Source organism: Lineus longissimus, chromosome 14, assembly GCF_910592395.1.
Source record: "Lineus longissimus chromosome 14, tnLinLong1.2, whole genome shotgun sequence".
Taxonomy (NCBI): Eukaryota; Metazoa; Nemertea; class Pilidiophora; order Heteronemertea; family Lineidae; genus Lineus; species Lineus longissimus.
The window spans coordinates 1672339-1691830 of record NC_088321.1 but is presented as its reverse complement, the minus strand read 5'-3'; the positions used below and the strand labels follow the sequence as shown (position 1 = coordinate 1691830).

The 19492-nt window shown below is 39.9% G+C and overlaps 1 protein-coding gene and 1 non-coding gene across 6 annotated transcripts in view; both read right to left on the bottom strand.

Moving 5' to 3' along the window:
- Positions 1 to 339: 339 nt before the first annotated feature.
- LOC135499259 (U2 spliceosomal RNA) lies at positions 340 to 529 on the bottom strand. The gene has a single exon (XR_010449276.1). It is a non-coding gene; the product is annotated as a U2 spliceosomal RNA (small nuclear RNA).
- Positions 530 to 3403: 2874 nt separating this feature from the next.
- The window catches only part of LOC135498551 (tight junction protein ZO-1-like), a 95035-nt gene continuing 78946 nt past the window's right edge, over positions 3404 to 19492 (bottom strand). For all 5 annotated transcript variants that reach the window (XM_064788827.1, XM_064788825.1, XM_064788826.1 and 2 more), the window contains 10 exons: positions 17655 to 17821; positions 16835 to 17127; positions 15500 to 15709; positions 15010 to 15153; positions 14307 to 14453; positions 13934 to 14032; positions 10656 to 10769; positions 10158 to 10240; positions 8621 to 8731; positions 3404 to 7708 (listed from right to left, as the gene is read on the bottom strand). In XM_064788827.1, the coding sequence (XP_064644897.1) occupies positions 7461 to 7708; positions 8621 to 8731; positions 10158 to 10240; positions 10656 to 10769; positions 13934 to 14032; positions 14307 to 14453; positions 15010 to 15153; positions 15500 to 15709; positions 16835 to 17127; positions 17655 to 17821 (1616 nt within the window). In that variant the 3' untranslated portion in view covers positions 3404 to 7460. The remainder of the gene's footprint in view (positions 7709 to 8620; positions 8732 to 10157; positions 10241 to 10655; positions 10770 to 13933; positions 14033 to 14306; positions 14454 to 15009; positions 15154 to 15499; positions 15710 to 16834; positions 17128 to 17654; positions 17822 to 19492) is intronic.

Here is a 19492-nt window from a genome sequence, read left to right as displayed (position 1 = left end):
CATCACTGTTTTTATACTTTCTATGGGGATTCCCCTTTCTACCAATGCCTTCACAATCTTGTACTGTTTAATTTCACCATCGTCCTTATTAGTTCTATAGTCAACCGACCTATCGCTTCTATTAATGACTTCAATAACTTCTGCCTCATAGGCCCCATCTTGATATGCCACGGCGCCGGCATACGTCGACGCCATGACTTAAAACGTTATTTACAGTGTATGTACAGTGTATGTACACCCTAGGCGTTGGCAAGTTAAAATAATTGGTGCAGAAACACAAAGGCTTAAAACTCGGTCCACACAAAGGCTCCAGCCAACTGAATAAAACGAATTGTTCACAAAAGGTCCAACTAAAACGGAATCGGTGCTGTAAAACGTCACATAGTGCTAAACGAAATCAACGAAATCAACGAAATAAATAAACGAATATGGCACGTGCTGCTCCCCGACCTGACTTGGAGTAAACTTGGAGTAAACAGATAAGAACAGATACTACACTTTGATCTTAGCCAATAGGCCGAGAAGTGAATCCAAAGTGAATCTTAGCCAATAGGCCGAGAAACTAAAATGGAACATGTCTTGATAACAAACTTTCTTAATATTTATACAAACTTAAGTGAATCACTCGCGTGGTTTGTGTTACCATCGTCCAATTATCTGCTTGCAGCTTTATCTTCTCCAAAGTATCATACAATTGAAAATTCTTAGTTGTAATCATCATCCACATCACCAAAGAAATTTATAATGCAGTCAGTTTACAATATCAATCATATATATCAATATTTCAAATGAGATTTTCCTTGTAAATGATGTAAGGGCCGGGCAAGACAGTACAGGATGTCTCAGAAACAAGTCTTTAAGGCGGTGGTCTCTACTTTTCTGTCCGTCAAGAAATGCTGTATTGAGTGACACAGCTTCCTCCTCCTTAGAACCAGGACATTCTTCCTCCATTTGCTTCTGTGCTCCAGGTATATGAAGAAGGAATGTTCTTTTAAACTTCAATTGATGGGCAAGGCTTCCATCACACAGAGAGTGATCCACATTCCAAGTCACAACCTCACATCAGAGAGACAGCAACAAGTCGAAAGTGCAAACACACCTTTTTTTACGGAATGATTTGAAATTTGGTTTGTGAATGCTTATTGATGTAAAAAGGTACACATTCTTATACAGTCGGGTCTCAATCAGTGACATATCAAGTTAGGAAGTGAGAAAGTGAATCTTAGCCAATTGGCCGAGAAATTATTATGGAACATCTCTTTATATGAAACTTTCTTAATATTTATACAAACTTATGTGAATCACTCGCGTGGTCTGTGTTACCATCGTCCAATAATCTTCTTACAGCTTAATCTTCCCCAAAGTATCATACAATTGAAAATTCTTAGTTGGAATCATCATCCACATCACCAAAGAAATTTATAATGCAGTCAGTTTACAATATCAATCATATATCAATATTTCAAATGAGATTTTCCTTGTAAATGATGTAAACTTTTTTTCTCCGAATAATTTGAAATTTGGTTTGTGAATGGCTTATTAATGTACCTTATGAGGATCTGGAGAAAAAAATTGAAATTTTCATAAGAACAAAAATTATGGCAATTTTTAACAAAAAAGGGGCGTCACCCAAATACTGGTATCACCTAAAAGTCAAAATGATCGGATCACTACCAAATTTGCTATGCAAGTATCTGACGTCTAGACAAATGTATCCTGTAAGTTTCAGCCAAATAGGAACACAACTTTAAGATTTATGGCATCTCAAAAGTTCACTTGTAATTTTCCCTCTGCCAGCTGGAATATCCATATTGGCTTCAGGGTCATTTTTTAAATACTTCAAAATATTATGAACAACTCAAAATTCTGAGCTGAAATTTGCAGGATATATTTGTGTTACTATCAGGAAGTTGTAAAAAGATTTTGGTTGAGATTCAATCAATTTGAAATTACCTGTAATTTTCCCTCTGCCAGCTGGTGGAATATCCATAGTGACTTCAGGGTCTTGTTTGGAAATACATCAAAATATCATGAACGACTTGAAATTCTGAGCTGAAATTTGCAGGATATATTCGTGATACTGTCAGAAAGCTGTACACAAAATTTTGTTGAGATTGAATCAATTTGAAATTACTTGTAATTTTCACTCTGCCAGCTGGAATATCCATAGTGACTCTGGGGTCTTCAGGTTAGGAAATAAATCAAAATATCATGAACGACTTGGGATTTGGGATGCGAGTATCTGATGTCAATACAAATGTATCCTGTAAGTTTCAGCCAAATAGGAAAACAACTTTTAGATTTATGGCATCTCAAAAGTTTACTTGTAATTTTCCCCTCTGCTGTACACATCGAGGGATGTGGAGATCTTTTCGTAATGTCACCAGTTCTAAGCGGACGTGTTTGTCCTGTCTACCAAGCTTTATCAGAGAATTATAGATGCAAAATAATTCTTCTAATAAAAACGTTTTATTTTAGTATATGGAATACAAAACAATCACAAAAACTTACTTTTGCTTTCATTGAAGAGAAATAATTAGATATTTGCAATTGCGGTCCGTCATGAATATAAGTTTATTTTTTAACGACAACAACGCATTTCCACTGCATTCGATGATGACGTCATTCTCTTTAAAGGTGGATTCTGGAACTACTGGCAAATTGCTATCAATAAAGTCAGCTGGGATGAGATTGGCAGTTGGGAGGGTATAAATCGTGGAAGGAACGCGCCCGATTTCACGCGGTACTTGCACAGTGATGCCACGGTTTAGTACCGACTATTCCAAGGTTTATCACTGGTTCCAAGGTTTCGCTCTTTCAAGTCTTTATAACCTAAGCTTAAGTGAATCACTCCCATGGTTTGTGTTACCATCTTCAAATGATCTTTTTGCAGCTTAATCTTCCCCGAAGTATCATACAATAAAAAATTCTCAGTTTAAATCATCTTGCACTATAACCAAGAAATTTATAATGCAGTCAGTTTTTAATTTTGATCATATATCAACCTTTTAAATGAGACTTTCCTGTTACATGAAGATATTTCGCTTAATAAGGTTGACTGAGACAGTACCTCAACCTTGTTCCTAGGAAAAAGTTAAAAATTTCTTGATACGTTTCGCCTGCAATTTTCATTTTTTGATCCTGGGTACAAGGTTGTATATTAACCCTTGCAGTCCGTTTGGCTCAGACCATGGGAATATTTTTTTTGTAAGAATTTTCATCATTTGGGAGAGTATTTAATTTTTATGACGACATTAACCCCATCTGGGCTGGCGGTCTCTACAATACTGTGGCTCAAGAAAGGCTGTATTGGGTGATAAAGACTGATATGAAAAGTAAGTGTATTATATAATTTCGGTAGCAAAATGATCAATTGTCGGAGAAAAGAAAGAGTGACGAAAACTTCCGATAAATTCTTTTTAATTTTGATATGATATGCATTCACAGTAATCCTGGCGAGCACATGAACCTTCTAGTTACCCCCAAAAATTATAAATGGAACAGTCCAATGTACTGTCTTGGACTGTTCCAATCTCAACAGAGGGGTAGTGAGTTTTATTGCTAATACATTGTATGTTGGTCCAAAATTTGTACGAGTACAATTTGAAAGTGTCATCATTCTTAGGCCTATGCAGTTCGTTAAAAATATAAAATTGAATTTGAGGAATATCCAATTGGGTAAATACATACCAAATATATATGTCAGGATTGCTGTTCTGTAGAAAGATATACAAATACCATGAATACCAAGTTTCATCTAATTTGCATGCACAATAACTGCGCTACAGCATTGTGTTTAACTGCATTTCTATTTTCCTGGACCACCAGTAGTTACGAACGTACCCCTTTAAGACATGGAGTTTTAGGTCACTGCAAATATCAAGGCCTAGTTGACATAAACAGGTACGTCACATTCCGTGAGTCCAGTTTCACAAATATTTAAATATTTAAATATTTAAACTGTAATTACTTGTGGTCCAGGAAAATAGAAATCCACTAATACACAATGCCGTAGTGCATGTATTGTGAATACAAATTTGTTGAAACTTGGTATGTATAGTATTTGTATATCAGTCTACACAACGCCAATGTTGACATTTATATTTAGTGTGTATTTACATAATTGACAATTTTCAAATTCAATTACAAATTCAAATTTTTTAAACGAACGGCGTAGGCCTTTAACTGACGCATCGATGCCTATAAGTCTGCACGATGAGAATGACTCAATCGTTTGTCCAAATTTGAAATCTAAGACCATGAGGTATAAATTCTGAGCAACACACTCGTCCCACCAGACACTTAACCCTTTGAAGCCAGATCTCGCCCTTAGTCGACTAAGAAAAACCTCTCTGTTAGACCTACCACATAAAACGCTTATAACGGCTTTTTGAAACTGAGGTATTCATTGACAACTTTGGTGTGGTAGCTGGTCATGATTTTCATATAAAGTTTTCCAGGGTGAAAATTTGAGTTCTGCGAGTATTTTGGCATCAAAGATGATGTCAACAACATTTCACTCCGGAAACTCGGGCTCTATGGGGCGGTATTTCTGCGGAAACTCGGGCCCCAAAGGGTTAAAGAACGAAACCCAACGAAGACGTCTTGAAACATGGACCCAATGATTGGCGTTGAAGTTGAAGACAGACATCAACCTGGATCCCAGGTGGTGATTGTCGGCTGAGTCACGAACCTCGGCATTGCTGCAAAAGATTTCTAATAACCCCTTACCAACCCCCCCCCCCCCGTAAATTAAAGCATTTGTCGAGGATTTTGCAATCAAGCCAAAATTGCTGTTCTGGTTTCCCCTATAGAGTAACTCTAAACTATGCACTAGTTACGGCCGACATTGACCCCCCATTTAGATACAACTATGGACTTTTTACATAAACCATATATAGCGTAATAACACCAACCTCACTCCTAGGGCCTCGTTGGCCATTTGGACGAGGTCTGAACAACACTGCACCCGAAAAACTGTCAAAAATATAAAAATACAAATATATTTTGATATGCAATCACTGTAACGTTTTTCTAGAAATTTCTGCGGCATAAGCTGGTACAAAGATGAACTATAACTATAAACTGTACTACAATGCATAGACTTTGCAATGATGTATATACTGGGTGTCTCAAAAAAGATGCAATAACTTTGAACTGATGGTACCGGACGTCTGATAGAACACAAAAACATTTATGCACTTTCTGTTTTCGTCATGATTTATTTCATATTTGGAAGCCATGAGATTTGTTGAGCTTTTATTTTTGCAACGTTTTTTTGACACACCCTGTATAACATAATAATATTACTACATACATATAATGTAAAGGACGACTTGAAACTACATACACAATGTACAGTGGACGCTAAATTGTAAGCAGACTTCCAAAATGGACAACATTTGATTTGTTAAATCACACTGATTCAAAAATACATCAAAATCCAGTCAAAAAACTGTTTTGCATAACTTTTAGTGGCAATTTTGCCCCCCCCCCGCCCCAAATTCATTAACACCGTAAAAATTTCAACTCAAATGCATTAACACCTTCTCGGCCGGTGTTGCACCTCCTCTTCAGACCCCAGAAAAACTAATTTAAGAGATTACTGCATGAGGTCTTTTGCAGTAACGTCTCCAAGACAAGGTCTTCTTGAATCAATAGAGGTATGTTAGCTACACTCCTTTACTATATTTTACTTTTTGGTTGAAAAAGGACCAAAATGACCCCCCTTTCCAACCCCCTGACCCCCAAAATAAATTCCCAAAGTCGAAATAGCTTTATCATGATATTTTGAGTTTGGTCTTTTCAGTTTCTACCTTGCCCTGAAGATGGCGATGGTGTAGTTCTTTCATGAAGTCATTTAAAGTTCTGAACTACGCCATCGCCATCTTCAGGGCAAAGTAGGAACTGGAAAGACTGTTTGTTCTTTTCAGTTCCTACCTTGCCCTGAAGATGGCGATGGCGTAGTTCCTCTGTTTTGTCCGCGAGAATCTGATAACCAGCTCAATGAGGGGATATGGGTCATGTAGATCTACGCGGTTTTGGCCGTGAAGGCGTTAAATTTCAGCAGCAAACACAATATTCAGTCCATCACCAAGTTGAACATGAGCATATTTGTCAAATTTTATCGTCATGAAAATTACACGGTTTTATACAGGAGTCAAAAGAAACACGTTTTGCAAGAATTTTCCAAAAGAAGAGAAAAAATGTCAAATTCATGACAGGACAGAACGCTTTTGTAAATGTTACAGCAAACATAGTGATTTTTTACAGTAAACATGTGATTTTTACTGTAAACATGTGATTTTTACTGTAAATATATAATCTTACTGTAAACATGTGATTTTTTACTGTAAATCTTACTGTAAACATGTGGGTTTTTTTACTGTAAACATGTGATTTTTACTGTAAATATATAATCTTACTGTAAACATGTGATTTTTACTGTAAATCTTACTGTAAACATGTGATTTTTTTTACTGTAAATATATAATCTTCCTGTAAACATGTCATTTTACTGTAAATCTTACTGTAAACATGTGATTTTCACTGTAAGTCTTACTGTAAACATGTAAATGATATGTAAACATTTGAATAAGTAGAAGAAAACCATCTGATCAACCAATTACCAAAAATACAACATTTCCACGTCAACCGAATAAATTAGTCGACATGGAAAATGTAAATAATTTGTTGCTAAGCGAAAATACATGTGTTGCCATAGAAACCATATACAATTGTGCATAGCTGTGAGTATGACTTAGATAAAGAGTGACACATTTATTTCCCTGTGCGACACTAGACGTCAAGTAGCATAACTGATTTTTTTATTTACACTAATTTTTACATAAGCCATGTTGATTTCATCATGTTTCTGAAATAATACAAGTACGCATTTGTTTCACAAAAAAGTTTGTACAAAAAATATGATGTATACTATACTGGCACTAGTCTCACCTGAGGAAAATTTGCGCAAATGAGGTTTTTTTTGTTCAGAAATTAAGAATTTTACACCAGGATCCTTTTTACCTAACCATAACAAACTACAGTACAACCTCCCTTAGCAGACACCTCTCTACTAAAGACACCCTCTCTATTAAGGACACTAGTTTTGGTCCCAAATAGGTCATTTACATTCATTTTGACCTCTCTAATCAGGACACCTCTCTATTAAGGACAGCACTTGTCAGTCCCGAGGGTGTCCATAATAGAGAGGTTTAGTGTACAGTCGAACGACACTCTACTATGACACCCTTGGGACAGACAAATGCTGTCCCTATAAGGAGGCGTCTTGTTTAAAGAGGTAACTGCGGAATCACCCTTTATAAAAACTCGTCTTAGATGAAGAAGCAGACAGATTTTCCCATGTTTCTACGGTACAGATGCGTCCTCAGCAGAGAACTGTCGTTTATGGAAGGTTCTATTATAAATGTTTCGAAAATGAGCTGTGAAAACTCGACCTAGAAATGATCGACCATAACAGACACGCTATTTTTCCCGACCCGTCCCTGCGAGACGCCGTCCATTCCCACTAGTGTCATATTCTGCCACTGTGTGGGGTGACCCGTTGGCGAGTCACTCGACTTTAACGAAAACGACCAACTGTCTGGATTGACGGATGCGCAGTGTGGTAATCGAAGTTCGACGGGTTGATTGAACGTTAGTCCGTGAGGTCCGCACATGACCAGTGGGCTGAGGAGTGTCTCCCCTGAAATTTGAGAAAGAAAGTTTTAAAATTCATATTTCAGGGCAAAGGCTAAATTTTTACATGACTTTTTCCTTAATTGTCATTATTAGTTCGAGGAGCCTCATAGCCTAGTGGCTAACATTGCTGGCTACGACGCAATAGGGCCTGGGTTTGATCCCAGGGAGAACCCAGGATTGTATTCCTGGATGAACCGGCGTGGCTTTCAGGGAACGAAAATTCCTGGCTCTTCACAACAAGTTTGAGGCTCTGAGTCGAGGAGCCTCATAGCCTTGTGGTTAACACTGCTGGCTACCACGCAATAGGGCCTGGGTTCGATCCCAGGGAGAACCCAGGATTGTATTTCTGGATGAACCGGCGTGGCTTTCAAGGAACTCAAATCCCTGGCTCTTCACAACAAGTTTGAGGCTCTGAGTCGAGGAGCCTCATAGCCTGGTGGTTAACACTGCTGGCTACCACGCAATAGGGCCCGGGTTCGATCCAGGGGAGAACCCAGGATGGTATTTCTGGATGAACCGGCGTGGCTTTCAGGGAACTCAAATCCCTGGCTCTTCACAACAAGTTTGAGGCTCTGAGTTGAGGAGCCTCATGGCCTAGTGGTTAACACCGCTGGTACCACGCAATAGGGCCTGGGTTCGATCCCGGGGAGAACCAAGGATTGTATTTCTTGATGAACCGGCGTGGCTTTCAAGGAACTCAAATCCCTGGCTCTTCACAGTCCTTCGAATGAGACTCAAAACCGAGGTTCCTTGTACCTGGTGTCTATGCCAGGGCAGGTTTAAGACCACACCAAGTGAGAAACACATCTTCATCATGAACAGGCCTGCAGTGAAGGTGGACAACCTTATTGAAAAATCTCGGGCCACAAGGGAAAGTCACTCTCCAGGGGGATGTTCAAAAGACAGAATGTCCTACCTTTTTCTTGATCAAGAGGTGGGAGGATGCTATTATCTTGACAGACCTTGAAGTAGATCTCTTGCCGGACTCCGGAGGGTAGCGCACCACTGGGAATAAAAATACTGACGCCTGAAAACAACAAAAATGTAATGAAAGGAAACAATTTAAAGGCCAATGACGTTCGATTTTTTGAAATTTGTTTCTTGTCAGTCATTCTGCTGTAATTTTGCAGTTTGAAAACTCCTTGCCTCTGATCCAATGCAGTCGAGCTTCCGACATAGCGATGCCAGTCATTGCACTTGAAAGAAATGGTTGGACACACGTGCTAAGAAATGGTTTGATACACGATACCACCGAAGACTTCCCAAAGATGGAATGCGGAAGAACATTTATGAAAAATTGTTACGTTTGAAAACTTCTCCTGGTGATATAGGACCATGATGACATTGATGTTGGGGATGGGGTCACTCCCGATGACGAGTGAAGAGGATCCTTCTTCCAAAAAAGTTTTTTTCGTGTTTTTAAATAGTTGCTTATTATGAATTGACCCTCATCTTTCCGTCAAGCCCTTCAATTAGCAAGGAGGGATACTTCAAACAATGCCCACCACCTGCCATAGGCCCTCAATTTTCAACTCTCCATTGCTCATATCTCAAGTTCCTGTTATTTTCCCCCAATCAGAGTTGCAGTTGGCTCCAAAAAAAACTCATCGAAGAGAGCTGCCACCTCTGAATTAGGTGCCATTTTTGTTTTCCAGTAATCCCCAATATCTGAATTCAAACCGAAGCGGGTATTGTAGGTGATTGCGTTTAGCATCTACCCTGTGGTTTCGGTTTTCCAGTTCCTGCCTTGCCCTGAAGATGGCGATGGCGTAGTTCTTTCATGAAGTCCATGAGACTCCGATAACCAGCTCAAAGAGGGGGATTTGGGCCACAGAGATAAGCGATCTGGTCTTTTCAGTTCCTACTTTGTCCTAAAGATGGCGATGGCGTAGTTCTTTCATAAAGTCCATGAGACTCCGATAACCAGCTCAAAGAGGGGGATTTGGGCCACAGAGATAAGCGATCTGGTCTTTTCAGTTCCTACTTTGTCCTGAAGATGGCGATGGCGTAGTTCTTTCATGAAGTCCATGAGACTCCGATAACCACCTCAAAGAGGGGGATTTGGGCAACATCGATCAGCGGTTTGGTCTTTTCAGTTCCTACTTTGTCCTGAAGATGGCGATGGCGTAGTTCTTTCATGAAGTCCATGAGACTCCGATAACCAGCTCAAAGAGGGGGATTTGGGCAACATCGATCAGCGGTTTGGTCTTTTCAGTTCCTACTTTGTCCTGAAGATGGCGATGGCGTAGTTCTTTCATGAAGTCCATTAGACTCCGATAACCAGCTCAAAGAGGGGGAATTTGGGCCACGTAGATCGACATGGTTTGACGCTGAAGGTGTTAACAACTTCGGACATGTCAAGGGTACTTTTCAGGGGGGGGGGGCATTGAAAATGGGATCTGTGGTATCAAGACAACAGGTTCGAAGATCTAAATCCGTGACCTTGACCTCACCTGTTTCTTTAGATTCCAAAACTCCTCCATTACTGTCGAAAACACCTCGGGCTGTTGCTATGACGACGCGTCCATCCTCCATACTGAAAACGAAATTGACATATGTAGAGATGAAACTGACAAATCCCACCCAAAATTGTGCAATGACGCCGGAATAATGATAATAGTAATGATAATAACAGGATAATGTGCTCTTTGTTTCTGTTTCTGAATGATGTAGTATTCAAATTTAAAAGTGTATCATGTGTATTTTGACACCTAGTACAAACAAATACTGTACTGCTTCCCGCAGAGGGTAATATGATTTCAATACCGGATTTCTCGACTCCGCAGTTAAATCCCTCCGGAAATATTTCTAAAATATCGTTTGTGTGAGGATAGTCTGTGGTGTCCATTGGTTTGCGTCCTAAATTTTGGATATTATTAAGGATCAAAAATAGAACATGTTTTATTTGACACTCAGTAGCTAATACAGAAAGATTGCACTGCCGTACTTACGCAGGCAGTTGTGGGCTTCCTTGACCGTCAGGTCGTCCTAAAATGTCCCCAGGACGATGTGAACCGCTCTCACCATAGGGACCAGGTCTGACGTCGCCCGTCCGAGGCCCATCTCTGAAAGGAGAGTTTGTTTTTTGTTAATATTTGCCAGAATGATAAAAAAGATTAAGTAAAAGAAAGAAATTAAAATTTGAAAATTCTATTTATAAACCCCACTCAGAGAGAGAGCAAATTGGGACATCATCATTGAGAACATAAGTAAACAAGAGTTTCTGTTGTGCAGACCTACAGTGGAACCACCTTAGCGGCCACCTCTCTATTAAGGACACCCTCCCTGTTAAGGACACTGATTCTGGTCCCAAAGTGAATGATAAATTGTAAACTACAGTGACGGTATCCAGTTTTACTTCTACTATTCCGATTTTATTGTCTGTCCGTGTGTATCATCGGTTGATCCTGTACTCCTCAATATGTGCCATTTGGACAGCCCACCTGCTTGCCGACAACAGAATGTTTCAACAACAGAGTCGCAACAAAGTCTATAACGTCACAACGTCATTGAGAAACCACCCCGGAGTCATGATGTCATTCAAACTGTGAACTTGGAACAAGACAGATGCAAGTCAACCCCAGCCACCCTGATGAAGCCTAGAGGGGCAGAAACGCGCGTCGGTGGAGCAACACATCAGCCCAATAATAGGGACCGATGGACATTGTTGTAAACTACAGTGACGGTATCCAGTTTTACTTCTACTATCCCAAAGTGAATGATGCCTTTCAGTTTGACCTCTCTAAATTGTTTCACGTGTCAAGGGTTAATGGATTTCGGCTTGGAAACACAAAAATGAGCGCCAAAATTGACATTGTGAATCGTATCTTTGGACATGTGACTCAATGTCATGTGTGAACAGCCACCAGTGACACGTTACGTGAACTCTATATAATCACTGCCTAATATACTGCTGATAAAACCCACATTGCTGAAGGGGATTGGTCCATATTTGATAATGACCCACCAATTGCGAATTAAAAAAAAAATAAATATAAGCGATTAACGAAAACAAAATATGAATTAACCATGAATTTGTTTATTATGTATCGACTCATATCTCATCAAAAAAGAAAATAATTTTAAAATAATTTCAGAGTTTTAGTTACTGAAAGTTTTCCGTTTGTCCTTTTTCTAAACCAAGATTTCTAAACATCTATAATCATGTATAAATCCTATGCTGTCTGTAACTAGTCAACGCGGATAACGCGTTTTTCTACTATCTAAGAACTTTTTAGAGGCCCGGATTTATCCGAGCTGATTAAGGAAACAATACATTATAGAACCTCTGTTGACCGACACCCCTGTTAGCAGGACACCCCTCTCTCATAAGGAGAGTTTAATCCCAAGGGGTCATCGCCTTCCAACCTCTGCTATCAGGAGATCCCGGTACAAAGGACTGCATTAGTCGGTTCAGAGGGTGTCCTTAATGGAGAGGTACTACTGTATAGTGGAACCTCTCTTAGCGGACACCCCTGTAAGCAGGACACCTCTCTCTCATAAGGAGAGTTTAATCCCAAAGGGGTCATCTCCTTCCAACCTATGAGGACTGCATTAGTCGGTTCTGAGGGTGTCCTTATTGGAGAGTGTACTGTATAGTTCCACTGTATAGTGGAACCTCACTTAGCGGACACCCCTGTTAGAAGGACACCCCTCTCTCATAAGGTCAGTGGCTGAGTCCTAAAGAGATTGTTTCTATTCAATCCAACCTCTGCTAACAGCACAACAAAAAATACAAAAGTCAATCAACCAATCGGAATCAAGAAGAGTAAAGATAGCATATTTACTCCATCAATCATATTTACTCCACCAATCAGAACAGAGAAAAGAATAGCAAATTTATTCCACCAATCAGAATCAAGTAAAATATAGCAAATTCACTCTACTCCACCAATCAGAAACAAGAATAGCAATGAATCCCAACAATCACAATCAAAAAATCCATCCACCAATTAGAAAATAAGAGCAAACTTCATCAACCAATCAAAATCTACCTAGATCTGCGGAACGAGTGATTTGATAGCAGTCGCCGGTAACTACCAAACACCGGTAGGCCAACGCGCTCCACGGTATACGATGAGCGTGGGGTGGACCTCAAGGGCCTTTGGTGGTGGTCCAACATCCTGAACAAACATCACAGAATTAGAAGTAATTGAACCTTACTTTGCACATTGAGACATTCAAGGCTCAAGCCATTCGTTCCCTTTAAAAGGTGCCCAGTGGTCTGAACTCTAAAATGCCCACGAACATTCCGCTGTTTACAGAATGGGGAGTTCAATAGCATTCCGCGAAGTTACTATTTATAGCTCACAAGGTCATTTGCGTAAGATATTGATGACGTTTTAGTCACGTGACAGTCGGACATCGACACTTATTTCTACGCATTTGAGCTTATTTCAAAGTCAATTATCTTTGACCCTGCATTGTTTTTAGCATGAATGATACCATAGAGTCAGAGAGAGAAATATTTAGAACAATTATGTAGTATTTCCAACACTCGGACATGTGCCAGATTGAATCTAACTGCCCTAGTTAGAAAGCCTGAATCCATTACGAAACCGCATGTTTGTCCGACATTGCCTGTAATTCAGCGATGGGGAAATAGAGGGCAGCAGCTGCAGTGACGTCATCTTCGCAGAATGCTATTCTTTTAATGCCATGGAGAACTTAACCCTTTCACTATGGCAGCCATTTTCGGCCGGTGGGCCGCCCGGTGGTAACAGTCGACACCAATAACAAACAGTGGAGCTAGTTTCTAACCGATCGGTCGATACTATTTGTAAGTGTCGCCATCTATACTCTTAGGATGAAACTAATTATTCCCAAGCGCTGGTGAATAGATACTATAGAATAGCATGACGTGGCATGCACATCGCCCTTACGAGGCAAAACACGTCGCATGACCTGCACACCACGTCATCTGCAGCGAAAGGGTAAAGCACATAAGAAATTCGTAACACAATGCCCCGATAAATGTTTTAATTTTCATTCTAAAAAAACCCTTTCAACAAATCAGAACAGTAGAACCTCTCTACTAAGGACACCCTTGGGACTGACATGCTGTCCTTATTAGAGAGGTGTCCTGCTTACAGAGGTCAATTAGAATGAAAACGACAGGTTTGGGACCAAAACCAATGTCCTTAATAGAGACCTGTCCGCTGAGAGTAATTCCATTTTAGTATTTTATGTGGCCTGACAAAAAATGAAATTCTGTTTGTGTTTTTCTCACCTGTTATCCCGGCCGTGGTCCACCGAGAGACGTTGTCGCTCGCGATCGTATGGGTTCATATACGTGTCGTTGACGAACGATCTATTTGGGTCACCATATCTGTGAAAACAGAGGACTTTCTATTCAAGGGAGAACAAAAACCATTACATGGCAGCAGCAACAGGACTTGGTCATGTGAGATTCAGCAATAAACATATTCCTCACACAGACGTGAATAGTTTTGATGTGCTCTGTGATGTTTGAGACCCCTATTGGCGACTCCGTGTAATTTTATCTTGCCTATCTAGCTGATGCCTATCGTGTCCCTTTGAATTGGAGTAAGAATATGTATAAGTTTGTACAGGATGTCCCGTAAAATTGCCGGAGTACATACCGACTGCTATCTCTTGGCATTGAGTCGCGTCTGGGGTCGTAGCCCCGAGGTGGCGCCTCGTGTCTCTGCTCGTAGCCACCAGGGGGTGCTGAGTCCCTGCTGCGTGGATCGTAGCCTGACGGAGGTGCGGGATGTCTTGGGTCATACCTGGAAATAAATAAACAAAATACTGTAAACAGTTAGGGCCAAATTCATAAAGAGCGTTTAAGGGTTAGACGTGTACAACTTCTCTCTAATCAGTTTCAGGGCCTATTCATATTCTGTGAAGATTTACATGAAGGACCTGAATCTGTCTATTCAGTAGTTAAACGCTGTTTTAAGCTAAACAGCCTTTATGAATTTGGCCCTTAAATTTTAGCGGGCATTTTATTTTACGGCATTTCCAAAATGTAAACAAAAATTCGCGAGAAAAAAATCACAAAAAATGAAGATTTTGCGGGAAAATAAAGGAAATTTCTTGACTCACTAAAAAAATATTGTCAAAATTTCTTTTTTCCTGAAATTTACCAAAAAAAGAACTTATTGTTGTGACGGAGAAGTGACGTCAATTTTGACCAAGTTTTGCTCTCATTTTGACTCATTACCCAGTGAGACCTGGTGCCATCTATTGGGCATCGATACCCGATTGGCGCCAATAGAAGTGAATGAGAAAGAAGATGCCCTCGATTTGGAGAAAATTTCGTTTTTCGAAATATGACCTTACCCTCCTGGTGGTTCGTAGCGGTACTGCGGCGCCGATTCTATGCGGTCCCGGTATCCTTCCTCTCTCCGTGTCGGCGCTGGCGGTCGGGTTCCGTCCCGGTAATCCTGATAGCTGTGGACTTGTTTCTCAATGTCGGTCAAACTTCTGAAAATAACGACGGACGTTTAGATGATTTCTCAAAAGTGACCCGCCCATTTTTGTTGTATCGGAGTTCACATGTCCCTTATGCAGTTGAGCAGTTGAGTAGTTTTTCAATGTCACAAATTTATTAAAAATATTTTGATATCAAGAAGGTGACCCACCCATTTCTACAGTGTTGAAGGACACATGCCAAATGTACCTATTATGCAATTTTCATACACCTCATACTTTATCCCAGGAATATTCTCAGGGCGGTATCAAACTCTCTCACGGACTTCACTCTACTTTTTTAGGGCGTCACCCGCCCTTGGTCACAAAGTTGAAAGTCACATGCCTCCTATACACCTACCGTCTATTCAAAACGTTCCTACGCTGTACCTCGTCAGGATCCAGGTTATCGGACGCTGAATGTGACCGAGGAAAACTCGACCTTAACGGATCCTGCATCGGGGGTTCCGCATTCAAGGCCGCCTCCGACTTTGACCGGAGTATATCTGGCCGCAGGATCGGTTTTGGAGCCACCTGGGGTTTAATTTTCTCGTCGCGTGAAACGGAATCCCTGGAAAAGAAAATGAAGTTTCAGAATATCTATTACTCTAGCTACGAAATAAGATCAAACACAATCTAGACTTAAAGGACCAATGGAATTATTCTTAAAGGACCAATGGTGTTATTAAAGGACCAATGGAATTATTCTTAAAGGACCAATGGAATTATTCTTAAAGGACCAATGGTGTTATTAAAGGACCAATGGTATTATTCTTAAAGGACCAATGGAATTATTCTTAAAGGACCAATGGTATTATTCTTAAAGGACCAATGGTATTATTCTTAAAGGACCAATGGTGTTATTCTTAAAGGACCAATGGTGTTATTCTTAAAGGACCAATGGTATTATGCTTAAAGGACCAATGGTATTAATGGACCAATGGTATTATTTTTAATGGACCAATGGTATTATTCTTAAAGGACCAATGGTATTATTCTTAAAGGACCAATGGTATTATTCTTAATGGACCAATGGTATTATTCCTAAAGGACCAATGGTATTATTTTTAAAGGACCAATGGTATTATTCTTAATGGACCAATGGTATTATTCTTAAAGGACCAATGGTATTATTCTTAAAGGACCAATGGTATTATTCTTAATGGACCAATGGTATTATTCTTAAAGGACCAATGGTATTATTCTTAAAGGACCAATGGTATTATTCTTAAAGGACCAATGGTATTATTCTTAATGGACCAATGGTATTATTCTTAAAGGATCAATGGTATTATTCTTAAAGGACCAATGGTATTATTCTTAATGGACCAATGGTATTATTGAGGACATTATTACCACCCCTTCCACTCTACATTTAGATAGTAGCATGAATAGTTTCAATGTACTGTTAGACAGGAGAGACCCCTATTGGTGACTTTGGATAACTTAATCTGACCTTTCTGGCTCATATCAATCTCCCACTTTAAAGGGGTATGCCGTTTGTAAATACTGCTGGTCCAGGAAAATAGAAATGCAGTTATACACAATGCTGTTGCACAATTATTATGCATGAAAATTTGCTGAGACTGGATATATTTAAATATTTGAACATCTGTACACAATGACGACATTTTCCAATTCAATTACAAATTACAACTTTTTACAAACGGCGTACGCCTTTAAAACACGAACCAACCTGTTTTTCCCGTGTTTAAGATCGGCTAACTTCGTCTTATCGATCGGCGCGCCCTTGTTGTACGGTTTAGCCGTACTCCGCGTAAACCGGTACGGGTCGCTCCGACCGCCACTTTCGCTCAGCGGCCGAATCTTTTGCGGTTGATCTCGGATCAACTCCGACGGATCGAGCAACGGATTCATCGTGCCGAATTTTTCTTGAAGTTTGGAATCGTCGTGTCTATTCGCCGGGTTGTTTACATATTTTTGGTAGGAGTCGCTACTGTAGGAGGAGCTGTAAGACTCGGTGTAGTTCTGAAAATAACGGAACACATTCGTCATGAAAATTCGTAGTTTGAAATTTGAAATAATTTGTTTGGACCTTTGTGACTGTGTTATTACAGTTAACAGGCATTATAATGGGCGTTTTTTGCATTTCCCCATATTTTTTTTTGATACACCCAGTATGAGCTACAGTGGAACTCCCTTTAGTGGACACCTCCCTATTAAAGACACCTTCTCTATTAAGGACAATACATTTGGTACCAAAGTACACTGGAACCTCCCTTTGGGAACACCTCTCTATTAAGGACAACCTCTATATTAAGGACACTAGTTTTGATCCCAAAGTGGTTGTTTCCATTCAATTTGACCTCTATAATCAGGACACCTCTCTATTAAGGACAGCACTTTTTAGTCCCGGGGGTGTATTTAATAGAGAGGTTCTGCTGTAATCATCCCCATTGAAATTTACTTCTCAAACCAGGACACCTCTCTATTAAGGACAGTACTTTCAGTCCGGAGGGTGTCCGTAACAAAGAGGTTCTAGTGTAATCAATTACCTTGTTATCTTGTAATCTCCTTTCCCATTCGTTTGGTGGTGCCCCCTGTTGGTCCGTTCGGTAAACGTACACAGCATTGTCCTTCGGCGGCGGAGGAAAACTTTTTTCTTTCTCGGCGAAATTTTGTTTATTTAGACTGAAGATAGGCTGACCGTTATAGGGACGCCCTGTAAATAGCAAATTAGGAAAACATCGATTATGTACAATAATGGATCATTACACAAATATAACCTATACATGTATATATGGGGTGGGGGGGGGATCTCGACAGTGTCAAATACTATACACAAATATACAGTGGAAATTCTCTTAGTGCACACCTCTCTATTAAGGACAACCTCTCTATTAAGGACAACCTCTCTATTAAGGACACTAGTTATGAATCCAAATTGGTGGTTTCCATTTCATTTGACCTCTCTAATCAGGATACCTCTCTATAAGGGGCAGCACTTGTCAGTCCAAGGCCAACGCTTTTTGTTAAAGATTTGAAATTTGTAATTGAATTTGAAAATTTCAAATCGCGTAAATACAGCTACTAAATACAAATGTCGGCGTTGCTGTTGCCGTTATCTGTTAAGACAGATGTAACATGATATTGACACCAGGTTTCAGCTAATTAGCATGCGTAATAAACTGTCTTTCTATTTTCCTAGACCAACAGATAATACAGATGAGGTATCCCTTTAATAGAGAGGTTCAGGAATAGTTTTTGATCAGTACCAAATGTCGCCACCTGTATGTAGGTCACAAGCAGAAAAATTCTTCCCTTGTAACTACCGCTAACAGATGCAGCTTCTTGAACAAAATTTATAAAATAAACCAAAAACAATTTTCCCAACGGAACAAAATGAGAAATTTATTTATATTATCATGAACAAAATATAAACAAAGCAACCTGAATTCCATGTCAGATTTTTGCGTTTAAGATGCCGACAAAAAAAACCACTTTCAAATCAAAACCAATTCGATGAAAAAAAATGTTTTGAATAAGGAGCTACATGTTCCTTCCATTGCTACTCTACGTAATTTATCGGCGATATTAATTAGAATATCGAATTCTTTTTGGCAGCCTCGCAACGCACATGCATTGCCGGGGCTATAAATCACAAATGTCAGTCATCACTCGGAGAATCGGAACCCTGAACTCCAGGCCTTACATGCCAAATCCAGGTTACGAGCCATCTCGTTTTCCTGGAGTCCCTTGACTGTGCGTCCAGGAAAACAGCGCCCCCTTGCTGCGAAAGACGCGATGAAGTTCTGATTAATCTTATGCATTCGGATCCGGTGATACTTGGGAACACGATTGTTGAAGTTTCACATTAAAGGTTCCGTCCGATAGACTGCAATAAGTGAAAAACTTCATGCTTCATGCTTTATAATATTTCGCTTTGTCACACCACCCAAGCAGAGATATGGGGTGATATGAATAAAGACCAGCAAATGCTTTTACTTCAATTTTGTACAGGAAGGTCTAGTGTAAATGTACATGGAGTTTTAGATAAAAGCATTTGCTAGTCTTTATTCATATCACCCATTGTCCTTGAAATCAGTCCCTAGTAGGCCTGGTAGCTCGAGATCTGAATGTACACATCAGTGAAATACTAACATATTTTGGCATGCCGTGGAAGAGCTATTTGGCAAGGAAACCTTCGCGGGACTCTGAATTTAGGAATACGACATGACATGTCACGTCACGACACAAGACTGGCAAATACTGTCCCTAATGGAGAAGTGTCCTGATTAGAGAGGTCAAATTGAATGTAAACGACCTAATTGGGACCGAAACTACTGGCAAATACTGTCCTTAATAGAGAAGTGTCCTGATTAGAGAGGTCAAA